General features: G+C 41.5%; 2 protein-coding genes across 4 annotated transcripts in view; one reads left to right on the forward strand and one right to left on the reverse strand.

Annotated features, from left to right (window-relative positions):
* LOC122976530 (bone morphogenetic protein receptor type-2-like) overlaps window positions 1-9,782 on the reverse strand; it is a 35,502-nt gene extending 25,720 nt beyond the window's left edge. The window contains exon 1 of the mRNA XM_044345065.1: window positions 8,820-9,782. Within this exon, the coding sequence (XP_044201000.1) occupies window positions 8,820-8,898 (79 nt within the window). The 5' untranslated portion in view covers window positions 8,899-9,782. The remainder of the gene's footprint in view (window positions 1-8,819) is intronic.
* Window positions 9,783-12,406: 2,624 nt separating this feature from the next.
* dock9b (dedicator of cytokinesis 9b) overlaps window positions 12,407-21,866 on the forward strand; it is a 64,623-nt gene continuing 55,163 nt past the window's right edge. For all 3 annotated transcript variants that reach the window (XM_044345058.1, XM_044345061.1, XM_044345063.1), the window contains exon 1: window positions 12,407-12,802. In XM_044345058.1, coding sequence (XP_044200993.1) covers window positions 12,689-12,802 — 114 coding nt within the window. In that variant the 5' untranslated portion in view covers window positions 12,407-12,688. The remainder of the gene's footprint in view (window positions 12,803-21,866) is intronic.

The raw sequence follows: 21,866 nt of genomic DNA on the forward strand, positions 1-21,866 counted from the left end.
GATTTATTTAAGAAGGTGACATTTTGACTAAAGAACAAGAAAAAGAAGTGAAATCCTGTTATTATGGTTTGTTTCATGTTTTGCTTACGTAGCCTCCCCAGCGGCTGGAGGCTAACTTATGAGAACAGAGTGGGCTCATCATGAAGGGGCCTTAAAGAGGCAGGAGCTAAAATGGCCTGTTTCAGCCAGAGGCTGAACTGAGAGGCTGCATAAAGAGCCAGTATAAGATGTATAAGGAGCTTTTTGAACTGTAAATCATGCAAAGATATTCCAGTAGAGCCCCAGATTTAAAATATATACCTGGAAATACGCAGGATATGTCCTCTTTAAAAGCCCATAAAAGGGGAAGCTGTGAGTACAGCACTTTGAATGTGGAAATTCTCGAGGAAGTGTTTCATTCATGATAGGTGGGGAGGGGAGGCAAAATGGAATGTCTGATGTGTAAATGGGTATTACACTGAATTTATCAAGACAAAGGGTAAACATAGAGGACATTGTGAGTTTCCATTAACCGGGGAACACAGGAAATTAGAAATAAAGGTCTGCTTCTCTCTCAGCCGTTGAGGTAAATAAAGGCCCTGGCTAGGGCTTGGCAATTTTTCGAAAAGTAACCGAAACCGGCGTCATGACTCTCTTACCAATCTTATTTTAGTCATTTTGATATGTTCAATAAATTCGTTCTGTCATACAGAATGTCCACCTGCAGTTCAAAGCCATGTAATTTACCAAACATGTCCAGTGAAGACAAAATAACTCAAGTGTTGGAGAAATGCAACGCGGTGCGGCTGCGATTGAAAACAAGCCAGTAGAGAAAATAATATGTTTTGTTGGTTATATGGGCACTTTGGTTTCATTCAACACGATACAGGAAAAAAACAAGCTACATGGAAATAACATCAGAAAATAGTGGAGCAGCTTCTTTAGGAGTGTTCAGTGAGCATGAGCAGGTGTCCCGAATCCTGACTCTCGTCCTGTTTTTCCTGAAAATGAACCGTTAAGCTAATAGTAATAGATAATATGAAGAAGCTAAGACGAGAGCTGTCTGTATGCTGTGAGACTCGACTACACTTGAGACTTGAAGGCAAAAATACTGAGGAGACCTGTCTTGGTGACACGGTAATATTAAAAAAATGCTGCACTGAATGTATTGTGTCTTTTGGAGCGCTGCCACATTGTTATGAATAATTAATAACATAGCGGAGATATACGCAATAAGAAGACTCAATTCAAACGAGAGCAAAATTTGATTAGATTATCAATTAGTCTGCATGAATTAGTAGCTCAATAGTTGGTTTACTCTCTGAATCTGTGAAAATATTCTGATCAAATCACTTATGTAGGCTATAACTCCTGCTTTTAGTTATTAAAAAATGTCCTGTTCATTTTTGTAAAATATTTAAGAGTATTATTAATGTGTTTTCACTTGTCTATTGCACTGATTAGGCTGTCATAAATAATGGACTGTTGATGTCAGGAGAGTGCAGTCACCACTGTGGGAGGAATTTTTGATAAAAACGTGTTTGTAAGCTCCTACAGCTTAATGATAATCTTAGCTGCCGATAAAAGGCGTTTCAAATGACTGGAACATACCTGTTGCCAGTGCATAACGGTTCATCCTCAGAGCCGATCCATCTATCTCTCTATTTGATCCATCTGCACAAACGCATCTTCATAATATTAATAAACTATCAGAGTCAGTCTATACGTTTTAATCCTTCTGCCATTAAAAATTAAAGCACCCGTTTGAGACATTGGTTCAGTTGTTTCAACATGAAAATGTGAGTGACAGCTGTAAAATTTAACTGAACTATGTATAAACATTGTGAGTCAACTGCACTCAGGAATACTAGATTTCTTTCCAGTGACGCATTTTTGTGCTTATGTAGTCAATTTCCGAGGTAAACACTACTATTGCTGCTCTAGAAACAACATGTAGTTATTTTTAAAACACATATATATATATATATATATATATATATATATATTTAACTTGCAATCCTGCTCTGAATTGATTCTTTTTTTAAATGAAATAGAAGTCGCAGTTGTGAGGAGAGGGGAAGTGTAGCTGCAGACAGCCGGGGAGAAGTGGTTATCTGACATGCACGATGATGAAATGAATCAAATTTAAATGAATTTCATGTGAAGGATAATGATTTACACACTACATACGACACAGTCACTGTTTTTCTTTTTCCTGATGACAGACAGTTGACTTTATGAACAAAAATGATGAAATTTAGTTTTGACTTTCATATGTTTTTTGTTCGCTGACACTGAATGTAATGTACATGAGACCATGCCCACTGTGACCACACCCACCCCATCTCTCCGAATTTCAGCCATTCTCATCTGGTCACTCTACCTGGAGCTTCCTGACCACATTCAGGAGGCTGGAGCAGGTTGTTTCAGACACAGCAGTGTGTTACACGAGCGTTAACTACTGATTACGGTAAATAAATATGGCTCAGTCATAATCCAGGTTTTTCTGTATATTTTTCAGTACAAAAACAGAGCTCCAATGTGAGGATGGAGAATCTTGCACACAGGTGTATTTAATAAGTTCTTGTTAACGAGGTAAATGTGACAATTAAAAGTGATATTGATTTTGGGTGATATCTCCCACCTCTAGCTTCAGCCACTATTTGAGAGTAAGAGGAGGAAGACAGTGTAACATGTGATGGAGCTCCAACCCAAGTGCTCACAACCAGGCTTTGCTCATTTGCAGTCAGAGCCATGAGAGCACTCCTGTAGTCAGTTTTCATTGGTGTGGCTGCAGCTCTGCGTGGCCATGATTGGTTCTTTGACTGAATTCTGTCTTTCTTAGGAGTATTTCTGGTTGGATGCCAATCTCTGTCTTTATCTCTGATTGGCCGTGGCAGGCTCTGTCCCTGGTTCTGCTCTGTGGAGCTTGCTGTGTGATCTTGGCTTCCACTGCAGTATTGGATTGTGGGTCAGAGTATGCAGGCAAGGCCAGTGGAGCGAGGCAGATCAGAGAGAGAGAGAGAGAGAGAGAGAGAGGCAGAGAGAGAAAGAGGGAGAGAGAGGGTAGTCATATCAAAAGGCTTCGGAGTAGTTTTCTGCTCCAAGCCTGCTCATTGGATGATGGCGGGCACTGCTGAGTGTTTACCCATGGCCCAGTTATTTGCTAATCTCTCCCCCCCCCCCACTCTAACCCTCCTCCCCCAATTGGCCTTCGGTGCACCCTCCCACCCTCTCAGACTACCCCCTTCCCCTCAGCCTCGCTGCTAAAAAACAACAGCGATCTAATCTGGCTCTCTCCTTCCTACTGCCAAGGCCCATAGGAGAGATGCAAGACACTGCAGTCTAAGACTTGATTAAAAGTCACTGAGTGCACTGATGTGTTGGCTGTTTTCTCTCCACAACTGTTTCTGACTTCACATCCAAGATTAGAGACTGAAACACAGTATGGGTTTGGGAGTAAAAAAAAAATAAATAAATAAAAAAAGAGGCCCTCTTGACTACAGGCAAAAATGTGCTTGATGCACCCGTGCATGCACCATCTCTTCTGCAGACACTGTCCTCAGCCACTGACGTATACAAGTAGTGCTCTCAACCTTGCATTTCATATAAAGCCTTTGTACAATGCTGATTCTGTGCCTTATCAAAAATGTGCACAAGAATCATTTTAATGCTGAGCACACACTGGCAGTCGCGTTTCTCTTTGGTGTTGTTTTTGCCTCTGTGTGCAGCAGACGAGCACACCGGCCAATAATATGCCATCGTGCATGGCTGCTGCGTCCACAGAGAGAGAAATGTTAAAAATGCAAACGACCACTATCTATGCTTGTGTGCGTGGTGTGTTTTCGTCGTCGCAAAAAAGCTCAAGCTGCGGCACGCCGTGACACAGCCATTAGAAGCATGTATCGACCCTAATCATACCTGCTGCTGCTGTTTGGGTGCACGCTTGTTGCTGAGGTAGGATGGATGGGATTCACGGGTATTTGCTGACACCCCCAATTTTCCAAGTCCCCTGGTTGAGTTTAAAGATGTGAGGGTGGGGTGGGAGGTGAGTGGGCTTTAATCTGTCCCATCTGTTGCCCTGGGACTGCAGTCCCCCCCCACCACTCAGTCTGTGTCTGTCTGGGTCTGGTACAGTTATGCTAATCCTGGGGCTTACACTACCCTCAAAGCTCAGAGGCCTCCATTATTGACCACGATGCATTTATACCAAAATCTGCCCCCCCCCCCCATCCACTTCCCTCCCTCCCTCTATACCTTAACTTTCCCAAATATGTGATGAAAACACAAATGACAGTGTGCCTAAAGTGGTGTTTGCTATCACAAAGGGGTGTGGGGGGGTGTTAATCTCAGATTATTTATGAACAAGCAAAAGTTTGGTTTACAGGCTCCATCTGAATTTTAGCTTTTGTTTATAACATGATTTCCTTGTTGAATGAATGAGCAGTTATTACAGGCTCGGAAGGCTACATACTAGCCTGACAGGCTGATTTTCCCTGCACATCCACCCACTGGAGGCTGTGGTTGTCTGGTATGATGAGGTTTTCAGTTTTGTTTTTTTTCTGAGAGAGCTAACTAGTGTTGTGATGTCCTGGTGGTTACAAGAAATTTAAATGGCAAACTAAGACCTCATTTCTTTGAACAAACAAACTTTTTATCACCCAAAAATCCATCTTCCGTTCCCATGTTTTTTTCTACGATGTCTCTCAGAGGGTTGCTGTCAGCACACAACTGGTCTGAAACTTGTTCTTTTCACGGTTCTTTACTTGTAATACTGGGATTTAGGAGCTGCATCTTATACTGTTGCTGCATCATGTGGATAGAAACATATGAAGCCTAAGATAGAGAGCCTATACTGAGGGGACAACTGCAAAGACATTATCAGAATTATCCCATTGTGGCACACAGAATGGACCAATATCACCTTAAAACCTTGCAGTTGCTAATAAGTACCATTCTTTCTTCTTAATATCTTTATGCATATATACAAAGAAAACCCTCACAAAACTCATCCATACTTGGGCAACATTTTTGCGCGCTCTAGACTTATTGTCTCTGCTGGTCAAGGAGAACGCTTTCTGTTAATCATAGGCTGTCACTCTGAGTTACCATCTCAAGGCTGCACCTTTTGTTTTCTAAAACATCCACTAATTTCTCCTTTTTGCCAAACCAGAAGGTCGGCTGAACACTGTTCTATTGTATCACGCTTTGCTTTTACCTCTGTTCAGAACTAAAACCAAGGTACTAAGAGAGACAGTCATTGATTTTTTCATCTAATAGAGTACAAGGCTAGCTGTATTAGAGACCAAATGGCCTCCTCCCCCTCCATTCCAGCATTCATTGGTCTGTTTCTAGCTGCAGTCAGTGTCATCTCTTCTCACGAAATAATGATGTGGACTGAGTGCAAAATATTATGGAATCACAGTGGGCGCAGTGCTTTTATATCCTCCGGCTTCAGCAACGACTTTCTTATTTTTCTGACTACATTTCATTGCTCCAGTTGTGCAAACAGTGATGCCAAATTGCTGGCTTAAAATAAAGTACACATCATCATATTACCTCTATTTTTGCTTCTGTACACTGGCTGCCTGGCAGTTTTACGACTGATTTTTAGCATTTTACAAGCTACTTTTATCCATTCACTATCCCCGTGTTTGTCCTCCTGAAGGATGCTTAATAGACATCCTCAAAAGACCATAATGCACACGTAGCAGCCTAGCATTGAGGCCAAAGGTGATGCACCTTGGCAGTCTAGACCCCTGGGCTTTGGGCAAAATCAGTGCCATTAATTGACACACTATATAACACACATTTTCACCCCACTGATGCATAAAATGAACTTCTATACCTTGACTTTCTCTTATTATTGTGCTGCATTCTTATAGTCTTTAGCTTTCATTATAATACATTATAATGCTTTTTATATCAAATGTATATTTTTGCCTGAATTATAATAGAAGTATGAATGTGGTTTAAGATAATGGCAAAATATCATCACACACTCTCTCTGCACTGTTACAGATGTTCCCTTCCTTGTTTTCACAGTGTCTCTGCTGCGTTATCACCGAGGCAAATTCCCCAGCATTCAATGTACTTGGCATATAGGAACATCTGATTCATCCTCATCTTAGTCGTCTCCAACCAACCAAGCCAGTAAACCAACAGATTAGATGCCCGGGCTGCCAGCAGTCTGTACCTGGCTCACCAAATTCTGTACGCTCCAATCTGGGCTGGCCCGGGTCGCAAACAAACTCCCAGCCATTCAGCGTGAGTCTGTAATCTCAAGCCAATAACTTCACTTTCTATTGAGCCGCTGATGTGACCGCCGAGCCGACAGCTTCAAGAGTACCCCGTGGCCCAGAGGGGCTGGGGAGAGACGGCTTGGTTGGGGAACAGTGGGCCCTGTCAACGCCACCGTATGGGGCCCACGAGACACAGCTTCAGGATTTGGACAAGCGGAGCAAATGAGCAGGCCTTTTTATGCTATGGTATAATACTTCTGCTCTAATCCTCTTTGGACCCCCAAACCTCAGGCTTACCTGGAACAGCAGTTAAAACAGTGCCTGAATGTGGGTTGTGGCACACATTATGGGCATGAATGTGCTACAAGTTAGGACTGTACTTGAGAAGAAGTAGGTCTAAAGAAAAGCCTCAACCTACTGTCCCTACTTAGGAACACCTGTGGTCACGCCGCAGGTAGTGTCTGCAGGCTTGTGCCACGTTTGGAACGGATTCTACTCCAGATTTTTTGAGCAGCAGGCGTACACCCACACACTGATTAGTCACAAGGGACGGGGAGTGGAAGGACGACACAAGCTCAGCTGCAGACAGGTTAAACACATGGCAGTTGGAGGAAAATAAGTAATATTTTGAAAAAAGAAAAAAAAGAAATTAGCGGAGGTAATAGCCGAGTTAGGAAAAAGGGAATGATAGGAGGCAATAACGTTGATGGAACCGAGAGCAAAAGGGAAGGGTGATGGGTCAGAGAGATGACTAACATGTCCCTGCAGACTATTAGGCCCTCTGCTTCCTCTCATCATCATCGTTACAAGTATCATCCAAAGAAATGGGCACTGGGATATCTCTGCTTTGCATTCATGAACCAATCAGCAGCACAGAGTGAGCGATTTGTCTCCTGTCTCTTTACAGTCATTACGCCAACAAAGTCTGACTGCTGCCCTAATTAATTTTGCACAGAGCAACGATTTGGATTTATTGACTGTTTACATGGCACGCATGCATATAAGTATCCATTAATCGTCCTTGTGCTGATTATTGAATGAATATGTCAATCCTCTGCCAGTCACTGTAGCAGTTAAACTGCACTCAGGGAATACTAATTTGCATGTCATGTCTCATAAAGGTGAGCTTATCACGATAATATTCCGTGATGATGGGCAATCTTTCGACATGCGTTCTGTGTAGCGGGGCAGCACAAATGATTAATTACACATTTTGCTGAATTTTATGATTCAGGGTGAAAATTGCACTCAGCTTCTTCCACAGCCTCCCCCTACTGATTCCACGTCACACAACCTGACAATTCATCTCTTCAGTGAATATTTCATGCCCTACTCTCTCTCTGCTGAATCACCCCTCTTCCATACCTTAACCATCTACTTACTCTAGCGGATAAGTAGCATGCTTTTCCCCTCTACTGGTTAATAAATGGTCTCGTAATCAGATGATGTCAGAAATATTGTCTGGGCGTCGCAACGCTAACAATTACAGTCCTTGCTTGTCACTTTAATGAAGTGGGAATTAAAGAAATGCTACTACCACTTGTCTGTTAAATGCAAATGTAAATGCAAATTGGGACATACTGTAGTCTCTCTGTACTACCAGCCTTAAGTAATGAACAGACACAGTGGGTATTCAAATTATGCTCTACACTCACATATTTCCCTCTGCAACAGCAGTTATTATTCTCAGCTTCTGATAACACCCTGTCTATGAATGGAGGAGCCTCGACAATAACACACACTCACAGCAATGATAATACATTATTAAGAGACTGTTTATACACACATTCACGCCCACTCACTCGGCTGTAACACCGGATGAGCAAACTGGGCTACAAGACCACCTATTTTCATACACACTGCCTCAGACTGAGCCCCATGTTGAACTCCTATCACCTAAATCACCCATCTTGTAAAATACCTTCCCTGTCTTCCCACACATTCCACATTTCTCCCCCCCGCATACACTGTTCCTACATCTCTATGCAACCAAGCTACTATCTTATCACGCTCAAGGTCTCACAGAAGCCTGGCTTCAGCCCAAAGTCTTGAACAGGGGGCACAACTTGGCAGACAAGGACTGCGGTATGTTTGGCAGTGTTTTTCCAGGCCTTTGTACACAGAATGATTAAAAGGAGCCAGAGGTGCATTTACTGCTCTCTTCAAGAGGAGATATCTATTGAAGGCTACTTGACTACAATGACATGAGCTTCACAGATCACTCCAGAATTGAGCCAGGCAGACAACAAGATGGAAGAGATAGATAAGAGACAGACAGACAGGCAGACGGACATATAGGGAACATATGGTGATGTGCAATATTCAAAGAGCTGAGTTAAGAACACGTTTGTTTGTTATTGTCTGCTAAACTATCTGTATTAAAATGACAAAATAATTAAAAGAAATAAAAAAAAACATTCATACTAAAGCTGCCCCAGTGAAAAAAAACACAGTACATGTAGAGGCTGAGTAGCTTACAACATTTGCAGATGTGTGGACGAAATGCAGACTGTACAAACCAAAGGAAAGCATCAAATATTCATAAGGAGCACATTTCCCCCCTCACTCCAAAAATCAATTCACTAATAAGCCACTTACCAGCCACAGAAGTCAGGAGAATCGTCAGGCAAAACCCAAATTTAGCGAGTGATTTCATCGTGATTCGGCCCACAGCCATGACAGTGGACACCGACTTTGGTCTCGGCAGTTGGAGCTCCTCCAAATCTTAGTTTTACTTCTTGGTCCTCTTCTTTAGCACTTTGTTTTCACCCCCTTTTCCTCACGTCAGCTCAATAACTTGAACTGCTCTCTCAGGCATGGAACAACACATTGAGTGAGGTTTGGTGCGAAAAAGAAGCGCTCCTGTGTTTGGGGTTAGGGTGTCGTAATTTGATAACTAACTACCAATTAAAGTTAAGTTAGTCCTGCTATCGTCTCCAGCATAAACCGGGACAGATAAACCAAGCGGCTAACTTGTTTGGCGGATCTGCCGTCTAAAACTAACCAGCGAACAACGTCCATATCTGCGAGCTAACATGCTAGCTGCCTGGGGCGACTGTCTGATACTAGAAAACTTAAGCAAAGAGGGTAAATATCGCAAAAAATAACCGACACACAACTCGTTCGTCTACATCTAGACCAATCTCAGGTGTGCATTTTATAAAATCGTACACCCTTTCGACACTACATGCAGGAATTTGGCATATAAACGTTAGCCAATTAACCTAGCTCGCTTGGATGGTTTGCTAGCCGACGTTAGCTTAATGGCTCGCCAGTTAGTTCTCCGCGTCCCGTCTCATTTCACCGTCTTCCTTGTGGGAAAAAAAATAATTCACAAGTCAACAGTACAAGTATAGTGAGCTTCTCTGGTTTGCGACAGACAGAGAATATTACTCCCGAGCTGGCAGACGACGGGAGGGAGGCGATAGATATCTCTTAGTGTGATCTTCCCCGGGGCGGTCGACTGCGTTTGTAGGTTTGGAGCTCCGCTCGGCAGACAGACAGGCAGGCAGGGCGGCTGGGAACGCCTCGTTTGCAGGCTTGTCTGGACCGCTCGTCTCCGGTATCAGGTTGCTGTGGGTTGCTGTTGGGGGTGGAGGACAGTCCTACACAGCCAGGAGGGGTGCTGCAGCGCCGCTGTGCCGCAGACTGTAGATACAGCACCCTGGCAACAAATGCTGCATTCAGGCTCTCGATGCAATCCCCCGAGGTGACAGCGGTTCCCAATCTTTTTCCTTGAGGGACCCCTGCCCTATCACTGAGTAAACACACGACCTGACGAAGTGACATGTTTTAATGATATTTCTTAGTATATATTCAATGCATAATAATAACAGCACAGGACAACTGATAACTATACAATTAACCAAATAGTGAACGTTATAACTGCAGGAAGTTTGTGTAAAACGAGCAATTTGTATCAATATTGAGTAGAATATTTGAATATTGCATCAGAGATGAGCTTTCCTGATATTTTTTAGGAGGGTTTTATACAGTTCTCTGTATTATTTGTTTTTAACGATCATACATACTTATCATGCTTATTTGGGACAAATTCAGTGTTTTCCTCTCCCTGTCGCTCAGCTGTTGTTTTATTAGCTCTTTTGTTATTTTCACTGCATACTTTTCTAATACAGGACGAGTCTGTTTAGCAGAGAGTGAGTATAGCTTGTGTTCATGTCTTCACCGCGCCTTTATCCTCGTTTATATCTTAAAAAAACATATAAACTTTAAAAATAACAGCTACATTTAGCTCTCGCGGAAATTCATGAAATGCTGAGATATATTGTAAATACAGATATATTTATTCAAGTTTTCTTACACCCGTTAAAACCAAGAAGGCCTTGCGACCCCCCCTTGAAGCTTTGGCGACCCCTAGTGAGGGTCGAGATTCCCAGGTTGGGAACCAGTGCGTTAGAAAATGGGTGTCGGGACCCCCACAAGGGGTCGCGAGATGATAGGACATGATAGGATACAGAAAAAAAACATATTTTGGACACAAAATTGTGTTTTTTATTTCGAGCTTTCTTCTGATTTCTGCTTCATTTCTTGTGGATTACTGTGTTTTACCCCGTCAAGCCTCTAAAAGTTATTCAAATAAAATCAAATAAGTCCTCTTTCTAGAGATGCAAGGTCAGACCATTTCAGCAGACGATTAATCAGCAACTATATTGATAATTTAATAATCGTTTTAGTCATTTTTTAGGGTGGAGATCTTTAACGGATATATTCATTGCTTTCTCTTTCGTTTTCTTTTTTTATGGAAAAATGATTAACCAATGAACCAAAATAATAATAGGATGAACCATTTGCTTTATTTTAAGGTTCACAGGACAAAAAGATTGGGAACTGCTTTCGAGGAAGTAGTGACTTAATAGGTCCACTCATTTCCATTGTAGCACTTAGTCATAACTGACAGGTTTCATTCTCAGACAGTTCACAAAATGTTAGTCACAAAGCTGCAAAATTGTCTCAGTTTTAAGTTTCAAGTTTCAGATTTATTTGTCATTCCAACTATATCCATATAGAAATACACATACAGTAGAACGAACATGCGTTTCTCGGGACCAGGGTGCAAAAATATACAAACATACCTAGAAACACATAAAAGACAGTTTAAAAAAAAAAAAACTCAATAAAAATCAGCAGTTAAGAAGACCAGTGCTATGCTGAAAAGGTGCGATTAAGTAACTGAATTAAAAATACTTACGGAAATGCATGGTTTTATACAAAATAAATCAAGCCTAAATAGATGAGAGAATATAGCAGTCCTCTAATAAAAGACTCAGTAAACAGGGGAGCAACAAAACCAACAGATTAAAATGGTAATATGTTGTGCTGGATGTGCAGGGAACTGAGTGTTAGGTGTTTAACAGTCTTGTGGCCTGTGGGAAGAAGCTGTTGCACATTCTGCTTGTGTTTGATTTTATTTTCCCTCACAATGCAGAGGGCTTTTTGACTGGTTAATTGGTTCAGTTTTAGCGCGCGTGATAAAACTAAATAAACAGAATCACCTGAATGCCATGTGTGTAGGGAAATTCCACATCAATGATCACAGTTATTCCAAAAAATTGTAAAAGATTATGATGATAATAATAATAATAATATGACATTATATTACTATCATTATACTTTGAACGTCTACTCAAAATTCAGATGATATTTCCCACTGCTCCTAATGGCATCAATAGTTATTCAACTATTAGTGTAACTTTACTGCCTCTGTGTGGTCAAATAACTTCATACATCGTTAACAGTCTAAAAGAGGACTGTGATTAAAACAATAATTATTCCAGCAGATGGCAGCCTGTGCCTACTGCAGAGCATTGTGCGGTTTCTAGTTGTATAACATCAAATTAGTATTGATTTTATGTGCCTTGCAGTAATACAACAATTAGGCATTAATTACTGTCTAATGTTTCCGTACTGGATCATGTAGTGATATAGCAAACCTCAGATGTAGAGACCCAGGAGATAAAAATAACATGAAGTGGTGTCTGGACTCTATAAAGTTACAGTTGAGTCTCCCACAGCTGCACTGTAGAAATAAACTATGATGTTACACCCAGCTGTACATGATGGATGGATTCGTTTATAGTACTGTCTCACCGGGCTTTATTACGGTGAGGAAGAGGGGGGGCGGGGGCGTGTCAGTTTGCACAACGGGACCTCCGCTGACGGGACAGAGCATACTGTAGCAGGCTTTGGATGTTGCGCTCTCCAGTTGCTGTTGAAGAGTGAAGTCATCTTAGGTATCCTGGACTACCCTGTCGACTGTGGATCCGATCGAGCTGATATAAAGTTCAGTAGAAGCGCAATGGCGGGATAAAAAACAGCGCTTGTGTGCATTTACGCACGCAGCACAGCCAGGAGCGCAGGATTTCAGCCTTCGCAGTGCCTCTGGGCGTACATCCCTCGCAGTCTGCTCTCCTCAGTACCTGGCTGTCTGATGAAAGCTGGGATAAACTATGGCTTCTGCTCCACCTGAGGCGAGGAAGTTCACCCGAGGGCTCAACAAACCGGGTACCGCCGCAGAGCTGAGGCAAAGCGTCTCCGAGGCTGTCAGGACGTCAGTGTTGGTGGTAAGAGAAACGATCCACAGAATGCACATAATCATATACTATGCAGCATACCAGGAACTATATTATTGATAGAGCCTTTCACTTCTTCCATTAGGTCAGAGGTCAGCGTCACTTAGATTTGGTACAATATTCAGTGCCTTGCTCATGGACACTTCTGCAGCTTTAGTTTAAAGTTGGACCATCTACTACATGCTACAACATCCATCACTTATTTATTGGAAAATCTTTTTTTTCATAGCAATGCTGTCACTTGCTGGTGCTTATTCTCTGTTGTCAGACTCTGTAGGGTGTCTTTTGTTACAACTTTCTCAAAGGGGTTGCCAGGTAACTGAAATATACACCTCCAGCCCACAAGGGACAAGGAGGTGACACACACACACACACACACACACACACACACACACACACACACACACACACACACAGAGACAGTTGCATGCACACCTCTTTAGTTAAACCTGTCACCTGACCCCTGAAGGTGCACCTTGCAACCAGATAGGTTAGGTAGAAACAGCTGAGTAATGTCAAAAGTAAAAAAGAAATGCCATGTGTTGTTTTTACTGTATGTCAGGACATCATACAGCATGTAGGCTGACTGACACATGCACTCAGTTACAATATTTTCTATGATGAGGATGGTGATGGTATTGCATAGGCAAGTTCCCTCATGTTATGACAGGTAAAGCATTTAAATACACCTCAAATGCATATTTTGATTTATTATCTCTACAAACTGTGCTGTAGGTGGTTCGCTTTACCTTTTGTAGTTGTTCTAGTCCTTAGGGACTTGTGCACAGCAGTGACCTGACTAACCCTGTGTCTGTGTCTTGTTGCATAATGGTGATCAATACGCCTGCAACTAATGGCTGTCAATCATGTCCAGTTTCTCTCTCTCTCCATGGTCCCAGTGTACCTGCTGATCTTGATAAAGTCATCAAACGTCACACTGACAGTTTCCTCTCGCTCATAAAGAGACCCTCAGGATTGAGGCTTTTTCCCCACCTCAGCTTTTGCACATTGAGTTGGTTGAGCTTTTATCTGCTTCCCTGACCCAAACAAGTAAAGAAAAGGTTTAAATGTATATATAACTAAATGGTATTTTCTTCTTCCTCCTTGTCAGTTGAAGTTACCCCATTTATTCTTCCTCACTATGTAAAACTAATGGGTCTCTCTTTACACAGCGCAAAAAACATAAAGCATAAAATATTCAAATTATTCCAAGTAGTTTGTGCAGCGTTATAAAAGTGTAATGAAGGAGAAAAAGCTAGAAGTAGTAACTGTCAAGTTAAATTGTCAATGTATCCATCTGTTTGTCTCTGTCCCATCAAAGCTTTTTAGGTCAAACCTAATATGCCAATAAAGTCTATTGAAAACAGAGCCAACACACTGAAGGCAGTGCATTTCATGCCATGTTTGTGTTCTCACACATAGTGTAGAGTCACAGTTGACCTAGCTGGTATATTTTCCTAATTTTGCTGAGACTATTTTCATGTGTCTATGGTCACATGGCAGTGGGAACTCAGGACTCCAGTAGATCTTGTCAGTGCTGATGATGTGACATTGGCACTAAGCTTGGGTCATCATGTTACACTCGCATAGCGTGCATCATTGCCTCAGTCATAGTACAGTAAGGGTTTAAACCAGTGGAACAGTGCAGCACAAGTGTACATTTTGTTGTACAAAAGCTGCCATTTGTGTAGTCATGAGTCTAAGTATGTATAGCAAGTGAGTGAATGTACCTTTCTTATTTTAAGTGTCATATTTAAGTATCTTATTTTAGGAGTTCTTGTAACTGTTCACTCCCACTCTTGCCACTCTTGGAGAGGGAGTGTGTAGACTGTACACCAATCAGTATGAGGCACTGTTGCAACATGGTCTTGATCGCTCACCAGCTTCCTCCAGCAAACAGTGCTAATTGAACTAAAAATAGTCGTTTTTACACTTCTGTGTGGATTAAACAAATGACATATAACATGTTAATAAGTGAGCTTTAGAGGTGCTGGTATGTGGATTTTGTTACCTTCGGGCAGAGATAGGCTAGCTGTTTCCCAGGGTCACTTAAAGGGCTGAAAGGTCACAATTTTGAGTGAAGCTCCAAAAATACCGGAACCTACATTTCCCATAATGCTACCAATAGTATATTTGGTTAAACCCTCCTTAAATTCCACATCTCCTGTTTGCAGTGCAGTTTTTTTCTGTTAAATTTATAATCTCCAATCCCAAGCCAAGATAATTGATGACATCACTACATCGTCAGGGTTATTTTCTCAGACTTAACAAAGCTGAGTTAGCATTCCCCATGACGAGTGAACTGACCTTTTTGTGTACAATGGGTGGAGTTCCCCTTTAACAGACTTTGGAAGCTGTACAGTTAGTTCAGGTTGAATTAGCAGAAATTGCTACTTTAAGCTATCAGAAACTACTTTGTACTTTAATGGTAGATCAAAAGCAATGCATCTGGGCCCCATTATGCATCTGTTACGGTACATCTCCTAAAAATGTACTTCTCCTGTATACCTCTATTTTTGACTGTGTACTTATGTTGCAGCTGTTTCCCCTGCCCAGTTGCGCTGCACAGACATGCTGGTATGGTAAAAGCAAATATATATATAGTATACCAGACATCAAAGAATTTCCTCAACCACTCCGATTTCACCCAGCAAGAAGCGGGTCAGCTGGTGTTGCATTGCGGTGTGTTGTTTGACTGGCAAGTGAAAACCTTCATCTGATCTAACTGGTTTTGTATGTTTAAGCCAAAGGATCCAGGAAGTATTCTGTAGATGAAGCGCAGGTGTTGCATATCAACAATCCTGATATGCATGGAATACACAATCCATTATTCAGTCTTAATCTTCATCTCCGCTCTTTGCAATTATGTCATAGCAGCCTAATAGTTCTGTCTTAGCCCATAGTGTGTGGAGTGGAATAATGGATGTCAGATCAGATCTCTGGGCTGTATTTAATAATGGATGAGATGATGGTAGGTGTCCTGGCTATTTTTAAACTCGCCCTCTTTCTCCTCTTGGTGTCACACTAAGCACCCGGGAGACCATCAATTATGAATATCTACATACAGTATGTGATAGAATCATCTAGATTCAAGACTGAGGACAGCTCAAGGCGGCATGGCTCAAGTTGGAAACTCACACACACACACACACACCATAGTTACTGCAGGCGTGGTTGGCTTTCAGCTATACCTTAGTAAACAAAGTGGAAGCCAAGCAGTAGAGCAGTAAAGACAGCCCCTGCAGTTTTAATAATCACTTCCAACTGTGGGAAATGCTTGCTTGGAGATTTTTATACCACTTTCTGCCTCCTTTTTGCCTTGCTGAATAAGTCAGTGCTCAATCCTTCATGCATATATACATACACACTATAGAAAAGGCATACACTGAAATTGCCTTTTCATATTTTTGGTTTATACGTCATTTTCCCCATTTCTTTCTTTCTGTAAGCTGTGAGACTCCTTTCCCCCCTAAAATAGACGCCAAAATCTCACAGTGCGAGCAACACTAACCCCATAATGTGCATCCTGATACCTTAATACCACCTCCCATTTATAGTTAGTTACTACCAGCGGTTCTGACTGTAGAACTCCACTTAAGAGTAAACTCCACTCCAGAGGATTTGGTCTGATTAGAGCATAAAAAAAAAAAAAACCTGGCAGAGATAATCTGCAGATTTGCAGATGCTTTAGCGTTGCTGACCTATATCTGTGTCATGATACAGGAGCTGTGATGAAGTGGGGCGTTTTGGTCGTCTGCTGGGTTTGGGGTTGAGTCCAGAGTCGCTGCCGCTGATAGCTGAGGCTGTGGCTTTTCTGGCCGTGTGGTTTCCCATGTCTTCTTTATTTAGGCTACTCCCTGTGTCGTTACCACCCTCGCGCTGACGTAAACAACCGCTGTCTTTTTGTGTCCGCGGCCACTCTGGCCTGCGTGTGTTTGTGTAAGTAAAAGGTCTCGTCTGTCATTTGCCTGCCCGTGAGTGTCAAACTTAATTTCTCCTCTAAGACTGACAGAAAACAGCGTGATTCAGCAACATCAGCAAGATTCAGCAACACACACAACATTCCTATTACATGACATGATTTTGACATGTTGCCAGTTTCCATCAATCATCGTTCTTCGGAGCCTGCAGCCTCACAGATTGAAGCCTGATCTCGTTTGAGTGCCACATCGTTTTGATTGGATAGCTGCTGCTTGTTTTCGTTTCTGCTACATGGCCCGCAGTGTTGACTCAAGAGAGGGTGTGAGAGAAGTTTCAGCTTATTGCAACATCTTCAGTGTTTGGAGATTTCCTCCGTTATTTATTGTAGGAATCTGCCTTAGGTTTAGCAGACAGCAGGGTTACATCTCAAGTTAAGCTGATTGTGGCCTTTTTTTTTGCATTAATAGTGGAAAAAAGGGCATTAGACAATATGTCAAAATATGGTTCAGCTGAAATTATATTGTGACAGGTTAGTGCATATTTGTAATAATAATAAATAAATAATACATTTAAACTTTTCATTCATGGTGAAACCCAAAGTGCTACAGTATGAATAATATAGAACACACAACATAAAGAAAATAGTGGAAAAGCCTTCTTGAATAGAAAGCTTTTAGGCCTTTTTAAGAGTCTGGGGTCTGTGCTGCCCTCAGATGGTTAGGAAGGCTGTTCCACAAGTTTGGTGCAGTAGAGCAGAAGGCTCCGTCCCCCATGGTGCAGAGCTCGGTACTGGGGGCCTGGAGGAGCAAGCTGCTGGCAGATCTGAGGGTGTGGGTGGAGGTTTGTGTTGTGATCAGTTCCTGTAGGTAGGGAGCCGCATGTCCGTTGATAGATTTGTATGTGAGAAGCAGGACTCAATCCTGAAGGAGACAGGGAGCCAGTGCAATGAAAACAATTGGTGTTTTATGTTTGTGTTTTTGCACTGTCATCAGGATCCTGGCAGCTCTGTTCTGAATGTACTGGAGCTTCTGGATGCTCCTGCCAGGGATCTCTGTGAAGAGCACATTGCAGTGTGCTTACATGGGAAATGTACAGTATGTATGTATATATAATGTGTTTGCATGGGTTTTCTTTTAGCACATTGGAAATACTATACTGCTTATGGAATAGAGCATTAGTAACTCATACACTAAGTGTATTCATATGATTGCATAAGATCTTTTAGTGTCTTAGTGCTTTCCTGGCGCTACACTCCACTACAACACTACAGAGCCATCCTTTTAAGGGAGTAGCCCAGTGATTAAGTATTGCACTTACATAAGGATGGGGAACTTGCAAGAAACAGATAAAAAAAGGGGGTCAAAATTAAAGCAGCAGAGGACAAGATATCCTGACTTTAGTCCCTAATACTGCTGATAAACACCGGAACCTACATTTCCCATAATGCAACCAACAGCATGTTTAGTTAGACTCTCTCTGCCTTGTAAATGCCCACAACCCTGCACCTCCAGTTTGCAACCTTTCTGTTATAAATTTGTAGTCTCCAAGCCCAAACTGAGATAACTGATGATGTGATGACATCACTATGACTATGAATATTTTCTCATTGACAAAGCTGCTCCAGAGCCACAGAAGACATTATACAGCAGTTCTCACAGGCTGAGCAGTACTCCGCATGTCGAGCAAACTGATTTTTTCTGTGTAAAATTGGTGGAGCACCCCTTTAACTGATTTGCACAGTTACTCATGTAAAGGATAAGCTCGTTTAATATAACCGCAATTAACAAAACAGTTGCTATTTCAATCAGGAGCGCAGCCAGCCTTGTCTGCAAAAATTGGGCAGTGACCATAAAAATTTCCTCTGACCCAATTGACACAATTGCACATCCAGCTCTCTGTTGCATGAGTAAAAATAGCCATTACACTTTAGTGTGGAAAACATTTGTGGTTCTTTTAGCGGCATGGGAATCCTTACATTTAAAAGTTCAGCTGAGATAGGTAGAAATAGAGCGTGATGACCAGTGGCATAGAAAGGATATGATATAAACACAGGCAGCAGCAGTGTGCTAGTTTTTCTCATTACTGGTTAGTTGGCCACAAAGAGTATTGAACACAGCCAAAACCTTGTGGTTGGACAGAGTTCTTTCTTTTAATCAGTGTGCACAAGGATCCTGTCCCAGTCTGCCAGATTACCTGCAGGCCTCATCACACGAATGTAACCCAGATTCCTCAGCAACGCTCATTATTGTCAGCCTGAATTTAGGTCCCTGATGAATTACTGGCACTATTACTGGCCTGAGATGAAGAGATAGATCATAGTTAAACCTTCAATACATATACTAAAAGCGCAGTGGGAACACGATCTTTGCCTTTTATTTTTGAATGAGACTAGGAAAACAATCCTTGAACAAGAACATGACTCTTCTCTCCCTGTAAGGCACATGGCTTCCTGCAACTAAAGATTGCCAAATTATCAAAAGTATATCCCGCTTTAGATCCCACTTGTGACAGATCCAGCTACAGCTACCCTTCACAGGTGGAGGTGGTGGAAAGATGGCATGTAACAAGAGAAATAATCTGCTAATTTTAGACGAATATAGACACATTTTATATCCTGTTTTTCCACTGTCACTGGAATAAAAATTCAGTTACTAATACAATAGGGGCTTTTTTGTTGTTAATCAATGTATTAATGCTATTTAATCGCAAGATCAGATATAATCTCTCAAGCCTAGTGTTACAAAACAAACCGTGGATAGTTTTTCCATGTCCCTTTCATCAAACCACTGCAATGAAACTTGGCTGCCATGCCGTCTTTTGAATCATCGCTCTGCTTCAACTACTCTCCGGGTCACATTACAGTATGTTTTGGACAAAGCTTTTATGATTACATGCCCCTAGCCTTTGGTACAGGCTTGCAGCTCGTATGGCATAATTTCTGTTTACTTTGATTCACGAGAAAATCCATTAGAAAATATGAGGTAAGAAGCATCGTCTGGCTTTTTTTCCAGTGAGTCATCAAGCTTTAGTGTTTTTGCAGTTTCAGGAGTGGCCTGTAGGAGGCAGCAGTGACGTATGTCTTCTATCTTGGCACTATCCTCTTTATACCTGAGGTACTGTAGTGAAATGATCATGTTGCAAGCATTTAAACGTGTAAAGACAAAGGCTTGTGCTCTTGTGTGTGTGTGTGTGTTTGTGCTGAGTTTTAATATTTGTGTGTGGCACTTTCACATTCATTAGCTGTGGAAATAAGGCTTTCATTTAGTCACCCACCCTATAAATCTTTACACATGTCTGGTTTGATTTATTTGGTTTATGCTACTTGTGCAATGAGAAAAAAAAAAAAAAAAAATGCTGACGTCTATTGGCATGAGTGATTGCCGCCCGCCAAAAATGTCCCTCATTCATTTCTTTATTTTCTCTGAAATAACAGTCTTGTTGCCAGGAGACCGGCTTTAATCTCTCATACGGTATTTAATTATTGTGTGTTTTTTTCAGAAAAAAAGACAGAGTGATGTTAAGGGTTCACCACATTTAAAAGCAGACCAAAAAAAATCCATATTTTGCTCCAAACCTTCCAGTACAAAAACCATAGCGTTAAAGTTTATGGAGATAATTTATGATGGAGGAAGGGTGCCCTACAGTGTCTTGTAAATTTGCAGATGAGCATCTGAGAAGAGCATTATTTTTGTTTCTCCTGCATTAAGGGGATTTTATCTTTTCCATTGCGCTCTGTATCTACGTCATTACTAAACAGCACATAGGAACAACTGATAAATGTCTTTTGTGGATGTTTATTCTGATAAAGTAATTTTGTGGTCTGGAACAATGTCTCTCTGGTTTGCAGAGGTCTGTGAAAAGGCTATTAGGTGCATTGTAGGGTGCAGTTTGGATTTCATTAGATTAATGCAGTCTCTGAGGAGTTGCCAGACAATACTGCTGAGGCTTTTTTGAATGGGCCTGAAAACACTGCAATGAAACAAACTAGTTAACAACCTTAAAGGGGCAGTTCATCAATTTTACATATGAGATCAGTTTACTTGTCTCAAGAAAAGAAAACCGAAGTGAAAAATTTAGTAGCTAAAGAGCCGGATATTTCTGTTAGGGGCTAAAAAGAGAGTGAATATTACTTACATTCATCAAATGGGCAGAAACACAGCTCCAAATTAATGCTAATGTTGCTTGTATGTGCATGATGTGTAAACAGGGAACTGTTTGCTAACAAGTTTAACATATGTTGTGTTTACAGCTTGTTTCCACTGCTCCCAAGTAGCCAAAAAAGTACTATTGCAGGTTTAAAAATTCCACTTGTGGAATAATAACTACCAGAATCAACTTTCTGCTGTTATTTTTACTAGCCACACTAGCAGCTAGACTGAAATAGCTCAAAAACGATTGAAATTTGGTACGTTGGTGATCCCACTTTTGGTGTTTAGGGCTAATTAGCAAGTGTTAGCATGCTAACATGCTAAACTAAGAAGGCGAACAAGGTGAACATTGTACCTGTCAAACATCTTGTCATTTTCAACATACTGATGTTAGCATTTAGCTCAAAGCATCACTGTACAGCCTCATGAAGCCGTTAGCTTGCCTGACTGTAGTCCTGTTTTTTTAAGTATGGTTTTGTAGTTCTATTTGTAGTCTGAGTTTTACGAGCTTTTTTTTATTAATTGTAACATTTTCTTTTGTTTTAATCTCAGTAGCTCTCTAAGCAGTTGTAAAACCATTCCCATGATTCCAAATACAGATGCTACTTTGTGCTTTCGCTTTCTTTTTGATAAGAGTCTCTTTCTTGCCGCCCATTTTGCTGCATCATCCACTTAAAAGTAGGTGAGTGTGTCAACCGCTGATGAAATATTTACGCCAGCCACCGGAGAGAAGCAGAAGAAAATCCAGAGACTTGTTTATATGTGCATTTAAATTAGACTAACGCCAAGAAGCTTGTACCCTTCAGCAAACATCCTTGCTTCAGGATTGTTTGTTGAAGCAAGGATGCTGTGGTGTTAATTGGATGATGATTTACGGAGGGTTGCCAGGTTTGTCCTGGTTGTCCTATGACGCACCAGTCCCTCAAGGTGTTAATGGCTGTGGGCCTGGCAACGCAGGTCAAGAGATGTTAAATCATTCCTTTTTA

The sequence above is a fragment of the Thunnus albacares genome, chromosome 24, assembly GCF_914725855.1.
Source record: "Thunnus albacares chromosome 24, fThuAlb1.1, whole genome shotgun sequence".
Lineage (NCBI taxonomy): Eukaryota > Metazoa > Chordata > Actinopteri > Scombriformes > Scombridae > Thunnus > Thunnus albacares.